Genomic DNA, 16,853 nt, shown 5'->3' on the forward strand with positions numbered 1-16,853 from the left:
CATCAGAGGAGAGAAGGAGTGGGGAAGAGGTGCCACTTTCACTTTCCATCTGTCTTCTGATAACCTTACCTAAGCCTCACTTTCATTAAACCCAACCTCAAAGAAGATGAGGTCAACCCCCAGAGGCATGAGCTTGGCAGAGAAGGGCAGGAAATGAGTCTAAGGGCCAAATAGAAAATATCATCACACCAGCCTTTCCTCAGACACTTCAAAAGGTCAGTTGTCTAATATGCTAAACTTATCATACCATTCTCCTACTTAAAATCTATCAGTGGATTTACATCATCTTCAGGACTAAATCTAAACTGGAATATGTGACTTCACCCCTGCCTATGGCTTCATTTCCCCAGTTTTTGTCTTAGCCTACAGCCATTCTGAATTATTTCCAGATTCTCCAGTAGTCCCTGATCTCATACCTCCTCTGTACATTGGCCATATTCTTTCCTCTTCCTAAGGCAACCTTATGCATCTACTTTGCTTGGCAAACTTCTACTTAACCTTCCAGAATCAAAAACTTAGCTCTGGAATCACCTCCTCCTGAAAATTTTATTTTTCAGAGTTTTTCCATCACTTTCTTACTTAATCCCATCCTAATACTTAGTTGAACTGAGTGTCCCGACTGTCCTTCCCCCTTGAGAACAGAGATATGCATTTTAGCTCTTACCGTTCCTGGTACACAGTAGGTAATCAATAACAATTCTTCAAATTAATAAATGAAAACTAAATATTAGGAAAAAAGAAAGAAAACAAAAAGGGAGTATAGTTATAAACCTCTTTGAAATTTTAGGTTATGGGGGAAAGTCTTGGAATTGAAGGATTTCCTTTCTCAAATTTATTTCTAAGATACTTATCTTGTATATAGGCAGAGCAAGACAAGGAAAAGACTAGACACAGGCCCAAGGACTTAGATTTTGAATCCTAGGATTACTCCTAGACTTGGGCAATGTCCTTCTAGAATATAAGAAAGACATTGCTTTGGTGTCAGCTTTAATTCTTGCTAAATAATGCTTTAAATTCTTTAAATAAAATTTTAAAAAATGTGTATCAATCCACACATTTCTGGTAAATTCATATTCTAATAACTTTTGCTTTCTTTGTATATTAAAAAAATCTAAAACTGTGGAAACCTTCTTGCTTGGCTTAGATTCCAATAGTATAGAATGCTTTCTTTTAAAAAATTCTTTGAGATAAAACCCAAATGCTACCTACCACACTGCAACAAAACACTGAGGAATTATTTGCTATGCTGATTAACATATTCTTATTGATTCATTGATTGCAACAGTTATCATTTTATTTGCAGGCTCAAATAAATATTCCATGTGTACATGGAATATTTAAAGAAACTTAAAGAAATTTGGGAGGAAATACAGGAATCAGAGGTTTTCTTGCTAATTTTCATAACTGTAACACCCCAACGAAGCCAGTTTACAACCACGAACACTAGTGAAAACTGAGTAAAGATTTACAAATCTCTTTCTAATTAAAGACAATTTCTCACATTTTTTGACAGATGAGGTTACACTACATTTTCAAAATTTAGATTTTGTATTCTAGATTTTGCTTAAACCTCTATAAGGCGTTTTTTTTCTAATACTGGTATAAATATCCTAGAAAGTGTTCACCAAATGTTCAGTGTAATACATAGGTTCACCACTTGAAAATAACACTTCTTAAACATTCGGCCAATGTTGAGTCAAAGATCTTAAGATATAACACATACAACATTGTGAGCAATGACCAGCGGACAAGACTACATTAAGGAGAACTGCTGGAAGCTTTTCTTTGGAATCTTGAAGGAAGGCCTCAAAGTGGGAAATCGAGAGACTAGGGAACACTACATGTCCCAGCAAACTTTGCGACTACCGTTGACCACAACTCCCAGAGTGCATTGCTCGCCGTACGCAGGTTTTTCTTGTAGCTGGGGCTTGTAGTTCTCCCTGGTCGAGTCAATCCTTAAGGCGAGGCGGGTGTTTGCTTACCCAGCCCCAGGCTATTAGGCTTAGTCTTACAGGTTTTGGCAAAGCGGAAACACTTCGGGACCCTGGGCGGATTCTTTGTCTCATCTCTCGGCTTCTGCTTTACAGGTAAGTCACAGAGGGGCTACAGTTCCCCGCAGCAGGGCCCCTCCCTTTCTTTCTGGGAGCGACCTCGTTGTGGTGAAGCCGTTTGTCCCTCAGCTCTCGCCGTAGCAGCCGCCGCCCATCCCTCTTTGTGTGCTTGTGGAAAGCTGCGGAGCTAGTGGCCGCGACTGTTGCCTTCGGGGGCAAAGGAGAGGGACGTTACTGGGAAGTTGCTGGCAGGCGGACTCTTCCCCATCCCACCACCTGACAGGTGGGTTGACTGTCCTTCCCTCTAGGCCCTTCTGTCTGCTGTGTCTCACGTCGGGACTCTAAGGGCGGCTTGGCAGTTCCTGCTGACAGCGCCGCCCGGGCCGGGCTCCGGGAAGGAGAGGCGGGGAGAGCCAGGTGCGGTGACTCAGGGAGGCCGGGGGAGACGAGTCCACTCCCTTCCCTTCTGGACCCTCGGGAGGTGCCCCGAGGAGCCTCGTGGCTAGTTCGAGGCCTCCTCCCCCGGACCTATCCTGCACCGCTCCCTCTTGGCCGTGACCCCAGGGGAGAAGTGACTCCTTTCCGCCTTACTCCATTTTATAAATAAATAAAAGTCGCTATTACTTGCGTTGACAGCGTTTTCCTTTACTTGGTGTGTGTTGGAAAGTACCCGAACGCGGAGGATGTAGCACAAAATTCCTGAGACTTTCTCTTCCTTGGGGTTTTAAGAAAGTGAACGCGTCAGTCATGGAGGCTCCGGCCTTTAGGAGGTTGAGCGAACCTGTCAGCTGTATGTAGTTATCCGGTCAGACTTTGTTGCTGGGCTTTGACTAAAAACTTACTTAAAGTATATTTAATAGTTATTGATGGTAATATTTGTGTTTTGCTTCTTCTTAATATTACTATTACATGGTAGTTTTAGAATTTATAGAAATTTTCTGTGTGACCGCCTGTTTTATCAAATTTCTAGGAATGAATGCAAAACTCTGATAGCAGATTTGATCTGTATCATATAGCTTAGCTTTTAATGCCAACCCGTGTCCTCTGTTGTAAGAGCCAGAGATATTGTGTTGAATTTGAGCATGTGAACATTAAAGAGCTTACTGGTGCTAGTTACTATGCTCAATTCTGGGTATTTATTTTTTATATACATTTGTTCATATTGATAATTTTTTTCAGGTCTTAGTAATACATGTGCTTCCGTTATTTTAAAAGTAGAGTTTATATGTTCTCTTTAGATAGCATTGAACTACATGGCCTCTCGTGACAGTTCTCTTCTTGAAAGACTAATTTTTTTTAAAGAGTGCTGCTTTTACCAATGTAATAATGATTGTAAATGATTATATGCTTCTTAAGGTCGCAAACATGTCTGACAAAAGTGAATTAAAGGCAGAGTTGGAACGTAAGAAGCAGCGGTTGGCTCAAATAAGAGAGGAAAAGAAGAGGAAAGAAGAAGAAAGGAAAAAAAAAGAAGTATGTTTGATTTTTTTTAAAGATAATATAAAATAATTGGATTTTAAGTACTCATACCTTTATGTAATACTTTCAGAATAGTTAAAATTCCAGCAGTTGTGACTGCAAATATAGCACTTTAGGTGAAAAGTTCAATATGCATATTTAGTCTTCTAGGGATATGTTTATTATATAAAGTAAGGGGCATCTGCCTTGTAATAGCTCATAAAACATGGCATATACATCATAACTTAGTTTGGACTTTGAACTTATCTGAATATTTTACTCGTCGGACCTCTAGTTGTTGGAATAAATAATGGCAAAGAGAAATATAGAATAGATTATTAATTGATTAGGGGATTATTTAACTGATCGTATTTCCTTTATCATGACTTAGTCATTGAAATATCTTTACCAAGTAGTGGGTTTGATACTATCGTAAAGGTGGACTAGGTACTTACATCTTCTGATTTTTGGTATCACCATTTCATCATGTATGGCAAATATACATTGACCCTGAGCTGGAGATATTTTACTTTCTCCTGTATTGAAATGTACATTTATCTCTATGGAAACTGTTTAGGCAGATTTGTATACTTTTATCATAGATGTTTTAAATGGGCAGTGTTAAGATAGTTTGTTCTCAGTATGACAGTACCAAGTTTTTCTGTGTGATAGCCTAAACAATAGCCAAGACTTCTAGGAATCTCTTAGGGAAAAAGAAAAACCGAAGGTACAATTTATGTGCAGCATTGCTATGATACTGTAAAGGCCTGTACTTGAAGAATTTTCTAGTTTATTCTGAACCTTTTTGTGATCCATTATTATAAGAGGGTTGGACCTTTAAGTTCTCTATTTGATTAAAAGCCAACTGATAGAAGCATGAGTCAGACTGGCAGAGCCATTCCAAACTAGTATGTAGCCTTAAACCCTTCAGGGCTGAGGGCAAATTTGGTTTTTGTTTTCTAAAGATGGCCATAGGTGGCCCTAAGGGATATCTATTACATGCTTTATATCTGATTTAAAGGTTATCAAACATTACCAGAGACATTACCATTATAATACTATTAAACAGTGAGTCTACTAATATATTGTTATATACAGGTAAAGTGTCTACCTGTTAATATAGTCTGTTTGGCTATTTTGAAGAAATTTTCTGATGACTTCTTTAAGTTAAAATGGTATCAGAATATTATGACTAACAAAATTTACTGCAGACGATTGTATGAGTAATAGTTGTCTAGCTGAAATAGACTTTTGAGGTGTATATATAAAACTTTTTCCTTGAAGGCTTAAATTTCACTTGAGATGTTTTGGATGATCTGAAAGTATTGAGGCTTATCTAGTTTAACTGGAAGATTTTGCTAAAACTATAAATGGCTGAAATAAACGTTGGCAAAAATTTCAGTAACAAAAAATGTTTTGTGCTATGCAAGAGTAAATTTTAATTTTACCAAACCAAACCGTGTGTTTATCGTCATAAAAATAAGACCTATAGTTTATAAAATAAAAACAAAACCTGTCTCCAGATGAATTTTTGACAAACATTCTTTACATAAAGTTGAATAAATACACTGAAGACTTCATAAAGAAGTTTGAGGTACTTGTACTTTTTCAACGAATCAGATTGTTCATTTACTTAAAATTCTTAAAAAATCTTAAAAATCTCTTAAATGATTTGGTCTTTTTTTTTTCTTCTTCATAGTGTTGTGGTATTTATGTATTTGTGAGATTTCCACAATTCCTGACCATGGATAGCAATTTCATATTGTAAATAAATAGAAATTGACTGTACTTTTTGAATTTATCTGTTCAGAAAATTTTTGTGAGAACTCCTTGATTACATATAAAAATGGATCAATTTAGGGCTTCCCTGGTGGTGCAGTGGTTAAGAATCTGCCTGCCAATGCAGGGGACACGGGTTCGAGCCCTAGTCTGGGAAGATCCCACATGCCGCGGAGCAACTAAGCCCCTGCGCCACAACTACTGAGCCTGCGCTCTAGAGCCTGCGAGCCACAACTACTGAGCCCACATGCCACAACTACTGAAGCTGGCATGCCTAGAGCCCGTACTCTGCAACAAGACAAGCCACTGCAATGAGAAGCCCACGCACTGCAACAAAGACCCAGTGCAGCCAAAAATAAATAAATAAAATAAATTAAAAAAAATTTTTTTAAGGATCAGTTTAATACATATCATTTGGAGGTTCTTACTAAAACTCTATTGAGAATGATTTTCATTTAATGACTATAATGTGTATTCAAAACTAAGTCCACCTCCAGAAGTATACAGTATTAGCATGTTATTTTTAAAATATATATTTTTTGGAAACAGAAATGTTTCATACCATATGTAAACTTAAATTTTTAACTTAAAAAATTTAGACTGATCAGAAGAAGGAAGCAGCTGCTCCTGTGCAAGAAGAATCAGATCTTGAAAAAAAAAGAAGAGAAGCTGAAGCATTGCTTCAAAGCATGGGGCTAACTCCAGAGTCCCCCATTGGTAAGGATAAGAATATATCCATTTATAAGAGATAGGCATATATCTTATTCAGCCCAGACATACGTGAGATGAGTTGATTTAATGTATTTTGTATATTTTTCTTATTTGTGCCTCTTAAAAATCATTAGTCTTATAATTCGTTTGTAATTGACTTTTTTCAGATGTGCTAATATATGGTTATTTGGTTCAGAAGAGCTGCAAGACTATATTTATTAACATAAACCAATTGACTTTTCTTGTTAAATAGTAATTTATTTCAACAAACATTTGTTGAACAAGTTATCTGTGCCATACTATATTAAGCCCCAAAATGACTGTGATTACTGATCTTAACTCTATAATCCTTTCTATAGGTTGAAGAGAGGTATAGTGAACGAAAGTTCTGAAAGTATATCAATATTCAAAGGTATAGGAGTGGAAGGAGAAGCTTATAGCCTTCTGCTCTCAATGCTAATAAGGGAAATAATATTTGTAGCTTATTTTGGCAGCAGTTTCACTTATTCTTGTTCTTTTTCTGGGCTGTTCACTTTAAAGCAATACTAGACCAAAAAGCTGAAATAATAGAGGTATTGAGGACAATCTGGTTACATATAAGAAAGCATTAAATGCTTACTTAAAATAATTCTGAGCTGGGTGCTGTTACATAGTATTTTAGTTTGACATGGCCTTTGTCATTTAAGGACCTAAAATTTCAGGGTTAGTTTGTGGGCTAATTCCATCTAGTCCAGGGGACAAATACCAGAAGTAGTATCTGCTGTATGCCTATTGTGAACTGCAATATAACTGTCTTAGAGCTACAATTTCTAGAAGGTTTCAAGATGAAAAAGCTGGTTACTTTCATGGTCGGCTTCATTGTTATTTCAGCTTATTTGCCTTTTCCTTATTGGTAAAATTTGAAGACTGAAGTACTTTAATTTTTATGTCTTTATTTAATAAGCTTCCGTGGCATATTGCAATTTTAAAAGTAAATGAATTAGAACACTTTTATCTTGTTAAAAAAATACCCTAGTAACTAAACCAAGTTGCTTGTTAGCTATATAGTCCTTTTTTTAAAAAATAAATTTATTTTATTTATTTTATTTTCGGCTGCGTTGGGTCTTCGTTGCTGCGCGTGGGCTTTTCTCTGGTTGTGGCAAGCGGGGACTACTCTTCGTTGCGGTGCACGGGCTTCTCACTGCAGTGGCTTCTCTTGTTGCAGAGCACGGGCTCTAGGCGCGCGGGCTTCAGTAGTTGTGGCACGTGGGCTCAGTAGTTGCGGCTCACAGGCTCCAGAGTACAGGCTCAGTAGTTGTGGCACATGGGCTTAGTTGCTCCATGGCATGTGGGATCTTACTGGGCCAGGGCTCGAACCCATGTCCCCTGCATTGGCAGGCAGATTCTTAACCACTGTGCCACCAGGGAAGCCCAGCTATATAGTCTTTAAGTGATGATTTTTTTCTGAGCCTTTAGCTTTGTTTTTTTCCTGTAGGATTTGTTTTTTTCCCTTTCTATTCTTTTTAGGACTTCAGTTTCACTAAATTCACTTGCTCAGATTTCTCAGTTTGTGGCCCACCTCCATCACCTGTTCTTGAAAGACTGTTCTTTAGCTGTGTGTGTGTATGTGTGTGTGTGGTGTGTGTGTGGTGTGAGTGTGTGTTTTGCCCTCATTTCCCATCTCCAATTCCATTGTCCTTTCCAGTCTTGCATTAAGTACCCATTCTTGGATTTTTAACATACAGGGTCCTTTTGATCTGTCCAACATGTGTTGACATTTTTTAAGATTTCATATATCTAAGTGTGTATGTTTTATATACATAAATGGCATTGTACTATATGTCTCACTCTGTTTTTTCCTTTTTTCAAGCAGCATTGTATTTGAGATTTACCCACGTTGTTACATATAGATCTAGTTATTCACTCCTGACTAACAATATTCTGTTATATACTATATTTTACTTATCTGTTCCCCAGTGATAGGCACTTAGATCGCTTCTGTCTCTTTGCTTTGCTATCCCAAGCAACACTGCAAAGAATATATTCTTTTCCCTTGAAAGGACTGTGGAAGAGTTTCTCTGGAATGTATGCTGAGGAATTGACTTGCTGTTATTGTGTGTAGGCTGACTTACATTTATTAGGTTCTACATACCACTCTCAAGAACGACTGTAAGTTTATGCTCCTGCTACCAGTGTATGAGAAAGTAACTGTTTCACTATATCAGCATAACTTGATATTATCCAACTTTTTAGTTTTTGTCTACTTGATGAGTGTAAAGTAGTATGTCAAAATGTCATAATATACATTTTTCTGTTTACAGTGAGATTGGCCATTTCTTCGTATATCTATTTACCATTCAGATTTTCCCTTCTACGAATTGCATGTTTATATCCTTTGCCCATTTACTATTAGGGTTCTTTACCTTGTTGTAGGAGTTCCTTGTATACTTAAGGAAGGACTTCTTTGTCTGTTTTAGTCTTTTAAAAAATACCTTCTCCTAGTCTATCATCTACTAACTGTTCATAGTAATTTTTTTTGTTAATTTTTGTTAGAGTATAGTTGATTTAAAATGTTGTGTTAGTTTCTGCTGTACAGCAAAGTGAATCAGTTATACATATATATATATCCACTCTTTTATAGATTCTTTTCCCATATAGGTCATTACAGAGTATTGAGAAGAGTTCCCTGTGCTATAGAGTAGGCCCATATAGTTATATATTTTATATACAGTAGTGTGTATGTGTCAATCCCAATCTCCCAATTTATCCCTCCCCTTTTCTCCCCCCTGCCTCCTGTCCCCAGTAACCATAAGTTTGTTTTCTACATCTGTGACTCTATTTCTGTTTTGTAAATAAGTTCATCTGTACCATTTTTTTTAGATTCTACATATAAGCAATATCATATGATATTTGTCTTTGACTTCATTCAGTATGACAATCTCTAGGTCCATCCATGTTGCTGCAAATGACATTATTTTGTTCTTTTTTATGGCTAAGTAATATTCCGTTGTATGTATGTACCACATCTTCTTTATCCATTCCTCTGTCAATGGACATTTAGGTTGCTTCCATCATAGATTCTTCTATTGAACAGAATCCTTCATTTTGATATGTTCACATCCTTTATTTTGATAATGGTCAGATCTACCACTTATAACTTTTTTCTTTGTTTTTTTTTTTTTTTTTCTTTGAAAAGAAATCCTTTCCTACTTTGAGGATACAAATATATTCTCCTACATTTTCTTTATTATTTTAGCCTTCACCTTTAGATATCTGTTATATTTTTGGATATAATATGAGGTAGGGATCCAGCCTAATTTTTCTCCATATAGTTACCTAATTTTCTCAGTACCATTTGTTAAATAGTCCATCTTTCCCGCACTGATAATCTGATGCCAACTTTGTCATTCAGTCAGTTCTCATATATTCATGGGCATTTCTGGGCTCTGTATGCTCACTGTTGACCCATTTGTCTGATTCTATAATATTAACACACAGTTTTAATTACTGTGGCTTTATATTAGTATATTCTAATTTCTTTTATAGAAAATGGCCCCTTCTTTTTTCATCTTTTTCAAAATAGCCATAGCTTCACAAAATTTTTCTTCCCCTCAAAAAAAATTAGTTTCTTAAGTTTCCCCTGAAAACCTTCCTGCACTATATGTTGCATTTAGTTGTATGTTTTTAGTCTTTCTAAATCTAGAAGATCCTCCACACACATACTCCTTTTTGCCCCATGTCATCGACTGGTTGAGGAGAGTGGGCCAATTGGTCTCTAGAGTGTCTCACCTCTTGGGTTTTTCTGAGGGTTTTCTCACATTTAAGCTTTTGTTCCTCTATCCTTTGTATTTCCTCTAAACTGGAAGTTAGATTTTAAAAACTTGATTAGCTTCAGGTTGAACATCTTTGGCAAGAAGATCTCATAGGTGATTCTGTGTACTTCATATTGTATCACATCAGTAGCACATATGTCTGGGTTGTTATCAGTGATGTAAAGATTGATTGTGGGGTTACAATTGTGACAGCCAGGCTTCTCCATTGTAGTTACTTTTTTTCCCTTTGGACTAGCAAGTAATATCTGGAGGTGATACTTTGGTACCATGGAAATATTCATTTCTCTGTCAACTTTTTGCCAAGTAGTTTTAATACTTACTGATGAATCTTTTCTAAATCAGTTATTAGGAGTTGCAAAATTATTTTTATAATTCCATCATTCCTTCTACATTTATTGACTGAAATTCTTCTGTAAAGGGGAAGTTTCCCTCAGTAACTAGGGCTATTTGGTTACCCTGAATGCATTTCCTGTTAGAAAGGCAAAAAACATACTTAATTTTTTTCACTTTAGTTACTAATAGTCATATCCAGGTGTGGCAGATGAATTTTTCCATGTATTTAAATAATAGATTATATAATATTTTATTTAGGGTTTTTGTGTATATGCTCATAAATGAAATTTGCCTATAATTTTCTTGTGCTGTTCATGTTCAGTGGCCACCATGGTTATGGTTTTAAAATAAATTGGATAGCTTTCTCTTTTGCTATTTTGTAGAAAAGTTGTAAAAGATAGATATTACCTGTTCCTTAAACACTTGGTGGAATTCAACTGTAAAACTGCCTCAGATTATACTTTTTTTTCCCCAGAGGATAGTGGAGAGCAGGAGTTACCATTTCAAGTTTTTCTAATGGTTATAGAAAAACTTGTTTTTCTAAGTTTTCTATTTTTGTATCGGTTTGATATTTTTTTTAAACAGTAATAAACGTTTATTATCTCTCACTGTTTCTACCAGTCAGGAATTTGGCAGTAGCTTAGTTCAGTGGTTCTGGCTCAGGGTCTCTCATGGGGTTGAAGTCAAGATGTCAATCAGAGCTGTAGTTGTCTGAAGGCTTGATTGGGGCTTGAGGATTTGCTTTACCGGTCATGTGATTTGCTCAGTCACATGGCCAGCAGGTTGGTGTTGGTTGGTAGTGGGAGGCCTGAATTCCTATCCACATGAGCCATTCCATAGAACTAACTGCTTGAGTATCCTTGCAGCATGTCAGCTGGCTTCTCCCAATGTGAGCAATCCAAAGACAAAGAGAGCCGGAAGGAAGCTATCCTTTTATCCTTACCCTTGGAAGTCAGAGGACATTGCTTCTGCCACATTCTGTCTATGGGAAGAGAGTCACTAAGTCCAGCCCACATTCACAAAGAATTTTGACATCCTTTAAAATCACCAAAATATGTATGACAAACTCATAGGTCTCCTAATATTTTGAGATAATCATATGCTTTTTTTCCCTTTTGATGTATTAATATGATAATTTATATTGGTAGGTTTTCAAAGCATGCTTACATTCTGGAATAAACCCATTTTAGTTATGAGAATATTTTTCTTATATATTGCTAATATTTTATTTAGGAGTTCTTCATCTATACTCATAGGAGAGTCAGACCTATAGTTTTTTTCCTTTTACTGTATTTTGTCTGGTTTTATTATAATGGTTATAGTAGCCTCATGAAAGGAGTTGTGCAGTTTTCCACCTTCTGTTTTCTCACAGATGTCTAAAGATCTTTCCAGTATTTATTTAAAATTAGGCCTGGAGAATACAGGATACAGATGAAAGCAGTGGCTATCAAACTTTCTTGACAGTAACAATAAAAATACATTTTATATCATGACCCAGGATGGATACTTGTTTTTCTTTTCACTACAAATGTATTTATTAAATATTTTGAAATTGTAGAAGTAAGTATAAAAACACCACTAAAATATTCAAGAGGATTTATTAAAAGCATCAGTCTGGTTTTACCTAAAATGGACTTTTTCCCTTTTTAAAAAAAATTCTGCTGAAAAGAATTCATTTTTTAAAAAAAGAGACAGCTAATAAAACCTCTCTTAGCTTCTCTTTGCTGGTAGATTCTTATTTATTTGATCATTTGATTGTTTTTTGTCAGAGATCCTTGCGAGCAGGGACAGTATATTACATTTTTATCCCTGGTGTCCAGCACAGGCTAGACACTTAAATGTTTGTTCAATTATTATTAGGTCATGTGTCTTTCCACCTGGTAAGACCAAATAAAAGCCATCTGCTTTAAAAGCAATAACAACAAAATCTTGTTTAAATTTCAGGAAAATGCATAGTGGAAATTGAAATTTGAATATTTCACAAAAGAAGTATGGCTTGATTTTTTTTTTTAACAAAATTTAAGTGGCCAGTCTTCAGAAAGTTAATTTTAGGCACAAGTTTCAAGACATGTTTTATCAAATGTGGAGTTAGTAAACACTGATGGTCAAAAAATAAATAAATAAAGTGAATCTCTTTTTGTATGTGTAACTGCTGTTTTAACCATCTTGTAAAGAGATGAAAACAGGTTCTGTCAATTACTCTGTAGCCTGAGTCTGTATCAGTAGGGCACAGTACATCGATTAGTGTGATAATCAATTTTTTTATTAGGAATAAACAAAAGAAGTTCAGTAGTCAAAATAAGTATTGCTTCATTTATTTCCCTCCCTTGTAACTTCTGAATATTTTAAATCTGATTTTTCCAGTTTTATTGAGAAATAATTGACATACATCACCGTGTAAGTTTAAGGTGTACAGCATGATGGTTTAATTTATATATATAGTGAAATGATTACTACAGTAGGTTTGGTTAACATCCATCATCTCATAGATACAATAAAAAGAAAAGAAAAATAATTTCTCCTTGTGATGAGAACTCTTAGGATCTGCTCTCTTAAAGTTTCCTATATATCATACAACAGTGTTAACTCTAGTCATCATATTGTACATCACATCCCTAGCACTTATTTCTCTGACTAGTAAGTCTGACTTTTAGATAAAATGATTTCCATGTTATCAAGTCATTTTTTCAAGTTTAGCCTAATTTTTAAGAACAGTTCCTTATAGTATTTTAATGCTATAAAATTTTATTTTTATTAATTTCTTTTAAAAAATTTATCTGATGCTCTGAATTACATTGAAGAGAATTGAATTTTATTTATTTTTTTATACAGAAGGTTCTTATTAGTGATCGATTTTATACATATTAGTGTATATATGTCAATCCCAATCTCCCAATTCATCACACCACTACCACCTGCCCCCCTCGCCACTTTCCCCCCTGGTGTCCATACGTTTGTTCTCTACATCTGTGTCAGAGAATTAAGGTTTGTCCTTCAGGACAAAAAGAGTAAGTATGAAAACTTAAACAGATATTTATTTATTTTTTATTTTATTTTATTTTTTTTGACTTTTTTTTATTAGTTTCTGCTTTATAACAAAGTGAATCAGTCATACATATACATCTGTTCCCATATCCCTTCCCTCTTGCGTCTCCCTCCCTCCCACCCTCCCTATCCCACCCCTCCAGGCGGTCACAAAGCACCGAGCTGATCTCTCTGTGCTATGCGGCTGTTTCCCACTAGCTATCTACCTTACGTTTGGTAGTGTATATATGTCCATGCCTCTCTCTCGCTTTGTCACAGCTTACCCTTCCCCCTCCCCATATCCTCAAGTCCATTCTCAAGTAGGTCTGTGTCTTTATTCCTGTTTTACCCCAGGTTCTTCATGACACTTTTTTTTTTCTTAAATTCCATATATACGTGTTAGCATACGGTATTTGTCTTTCTCTTTCTGACTTACTTCACTCTGTATGACAGACTCTAGGTCTATCCACCTCATTACAAATAGCTCAATTTCATTTCTTTTTATGGCTGAGTAATATTCCATTGTATATATGTGCCACATCTTCTTTATCCATTCATCCGATGATGGACACTTAGGTTGTTTCCATCTCCGGGCTATTGTGAATAGAGCTGCAATGAACATTTTGGTACATGTCTCTTTTTGAATTATGGTTTTCTCAGGGTGTATGCCCAGTAGTGGGATTGCTGGGTCATATGGTAGTTCTATTTTTAGTTTTTTAAGGAACCTCCATACTGTTCTCCATAGTGGCTGTACCAATTCACATTCCCACCAGCAGTGCAAGAGGGTTCCCTTTTCTCCACACCCTCTCCAGCATTTATTGTTTCTAGATTTCTTGATGATAGCCTTTCTGACTGGTGTGAGATGATATCTCATTGTAGTTTTGATTTGTATTTCTCTAATGATTAATGATGTTGAGCATTCTTTCATGTTTGTTGGCAGTCTATATCTTCTTTGGAGAAATGTCTATTTAGGTCTTCTGCCCATTTTTGGATTGGGTTGTTTGTTTTTTTGATATTGAGCTGCATGAGCTGCTTATAAATTTTGGAGATTAATCCTTTGTCAGTTGCTTCATTTGCCAATATTTTCTCCCATTCTGAGGGTTGTCTTTTGGTTTTGTTTATGGTTTCCTTTGCTGTGCAAAACTTTGAAGTTTCATTAGGTCCCATTTGTTTATTTTTGTTAAACAGATATTTAAATATTAATATTCCAGCCTAGGAGCACTTGTATCCACAAGAGGGCATTACTGTGTAACTCAGACTGTGTTTGAGTGCTGAGTATCATAGATAGATGAGTTACAGGAGGCCTCACAACTTTTGTTATCTCAGAAGCTCTCTCTTCCCATTTGTGCTCTGCCAATACTCCCACTCCCTACATTTACTTTCTTTGGCTGTCCACCTTTTCTAGGTTCTTCTTTTGGCAAGAGCCCCTTCTTGCTAGAGACTTTTTTCTACTTAAAAAGTAATTGAGGGCTTCCCTGGTGGCACAGTGGTTGAGAGTCCGCCTGCCGATGCAGGGGACATGGGTTCATGCCCCGGTCCGGGAAGATCCCACATGCCATGGAGTGACTGGGCCCGTGAGCCATGGCCGCTGAGCCTGTGTGTCCGGAGCCTGTGCTCCGCAATGGGAGAGGCCACAACAGTGAGAGGGCCGCGTACCGCAAAAAAAAAAAAAAAAAAAAAGTAATTGAGCTGTGCACCATCCTTGTTCATCTCTGAGACTTCGGTATAGTTCTGAGTGGTTGACTCAAACTTAATTCTGGTTTCTAAATCTAGGTGCATTCCCAGGTCCATTGTGGTTTTAAAATTTCCAGTTGTTCCTTCACAGACCAAATGGCAGTAATGTTAATTTTATATCCTTGCGAGGCCAAGATCTAAGCTAGCAGGAAAGGCCTTCTTGGTTCTTGGTTGTCTTTTTGTCCTAAAGAATCAGTCACAGCCTTTCAGTATTACTTGCTTGATCAGTGAATGCCATGGTGTAGATCTGTGTTTCAGTTTACTTTACATTTCTTCCTTGGTTTTCTAAGAAAGAAATAGGTATCTTTGCTCTAAACTCCTAAGAAGTTTAAAAACATTCACATGATTAACTCATATATGTTAATATTAAATCTTTTGTACCATTTTTAAAGCCTTGTTTTAGGCTATTTTATGTACAGAACTGTGGAGTAAAAGGTAATCTGATTGAATCACTGTTCTTACTATGCAAATCATATCTCAGATATTTGGCAAAAGCTAATTAATAATAGCTTATGTTATTTCTAAAGCTGATTGTACTCTTAAACCATCTTTAAAAATGAACTCTAGAATTAAGTCCTTTCTGAGATTTGAGAGACTATGAGTTATTTAGTTTTTTTTTAACCTCCCTGAATACATGCTTTTATTCATTTTGGGGGGTCGTTTATTATTGGAGTCTGGGAATATAGTGACATTGCCTTATTGTGCAATTACTGTATTCTTTGATTTTTCTAGACTAATTGGGTTAAAATATGGTAGTCACCAAATAATGCTACCTTTCCTTTTTTTCTTATTAACATTCCTCCTTTTTCAGTGATAGTAATTTTCTTTTTCTAGGTTTGTCCCTTCTGTGGTATAGATTATTTATTATTGAAAGATGAATTTGGTGGGCCATATAATAACATTGAGTCCTTAATGAGTCTCTTATCAGCTGGCTTGAAAACTATCTTTGGTTGAAAGAATATAGTTCTGGGATGGAGATTTTTATCTAATTACAAATTTGAAGTTATGGTGATTTATCTTGCTTCTGGCTGAGAAACTGATAATTTGGTTGCATCACCCGTGTAATTTATTTTTTATTTCTGAAACTTTTATTTGAGAATTGGCTAGTTTAGTGTATTTATGTATATATAATTACTACTTAACCTGTTTTCATAAAGGATTTGAGGTAACGTATTTTTCTTTTAATGTAGTCTTAACCAATTAAGATACTGGTGATGAACGTATTGAGTGGAATCATAGATATTTGAAGTCACCAGAAAGGGGAAAAAACATTAACTGGAAAAGAATTTTATAATTTATCACAAATAATTAGATTGATAGGAATATTACTATTTTCCTCAAATCTTTCCTATATGTATACTTGGAAATATTATTTTCCTAAGCCTGAAGTTAAGTTTGTAATTTAAAGAATTCAAAATTTCTTCTTTGGAAATCTTTAATATGAAAACATTGTAGTAGTATAAATTTATTAAATTTATACTACTAAATATTTAGTAGTAAATTTATACTACTAAATATTTAGTAATTTATACTAAATAATTTAATAAACATATTTGTGCTTACAATGAAGTAGACAAACCACTGTCCTGTATCAGTTGGAACTTAGACGCCTAGGGGAAGCCTCACAGTGAGTGGTGGACAAAAAGATGAGGAAAAATGTAACCTAAGAGAAATTAGGGGACATTAATATTCTTTTACTTCAGATACAAGTTTTGTTTAGCTACGAGTTATACATGCAGCCCCTAGCACAGTGGTATCATGATGTGAATTATATGAAGGCAATCTGGTTTTAGCATTGTTTCTGAGAGATTTAATCACAAAATTAGAAACCTTTTATTATGTTTTTATGGTCTTTTGAAATTTGAGCAAGAATTAACCACTGTATCTCAGGAAACAAACATTCTAGCTATGATTTTTCTTCTAATCTTTTTATTGGTTTCCAATAGAATTT

At 35.7% G+C, this 16,853-nt stretch overlaps 1 protein-coding gene and 1 long non-coding RNA gene across 3 annotated transcripts in view; both read left to right on the top strand.

The window, feature by feature from the left end:
* Nucleotides 1–1,911: 1,911 nt before the first annotated feature.
* On the top strand, nucleotides 1,912–2,914 carry LOC309809310. The gene is made up of 3 exons (XR_014294842.1): nucleotides 1,912–2,087; nucleotides 2,360–2,468; nucleotides 2,688–2,914. It is a non-coding gene; the product is annotated as an uncharacterized lncRNA (long non-coding RNA).
* A 463-nt stretch (nucleotides 2,915–3,377) lies between these two features.
* DYNC1I2 (dynein cytoplasmic 1 intermediate chain 2) overlaps nucleotides 3,378–16,853 on the top strand; it is a gene marked incomplete at its 5' end in the record, with an annotated part of 51,974 nt that continues 38,498 nt past the window's right edge. For both annotated transcript variants that reach the window (XM_082630373.1, XM_082630374.1), the window contains 2 exons: nucleotides 3,378–3,524; nucleotides 5,888–6,005. In XM_082630373.1, coding sequence (XP_082486499.1) covers nucleotides 3,378–3,524; nucleotides 5,888–6,005 — 265 coding nt within the window. The remainder of the gene's footprint in view (nucleotides 3,525–5,887; nucleotides 6,006–16,853) is intronic.

This window comes from Mesoplodon mirus (genome assembly GCF_964341445.2).
Source record: "Mesoplodon mirus genome assembly, chromosome: 8".
In the NCBI taxonomy this organism is placed as follows: Eukaryota; Metazoa; Chordata; class Mammalia; order Artiodactyla; family Ziphiidae; genus Mesoplodon; species Mesoplodon mirus.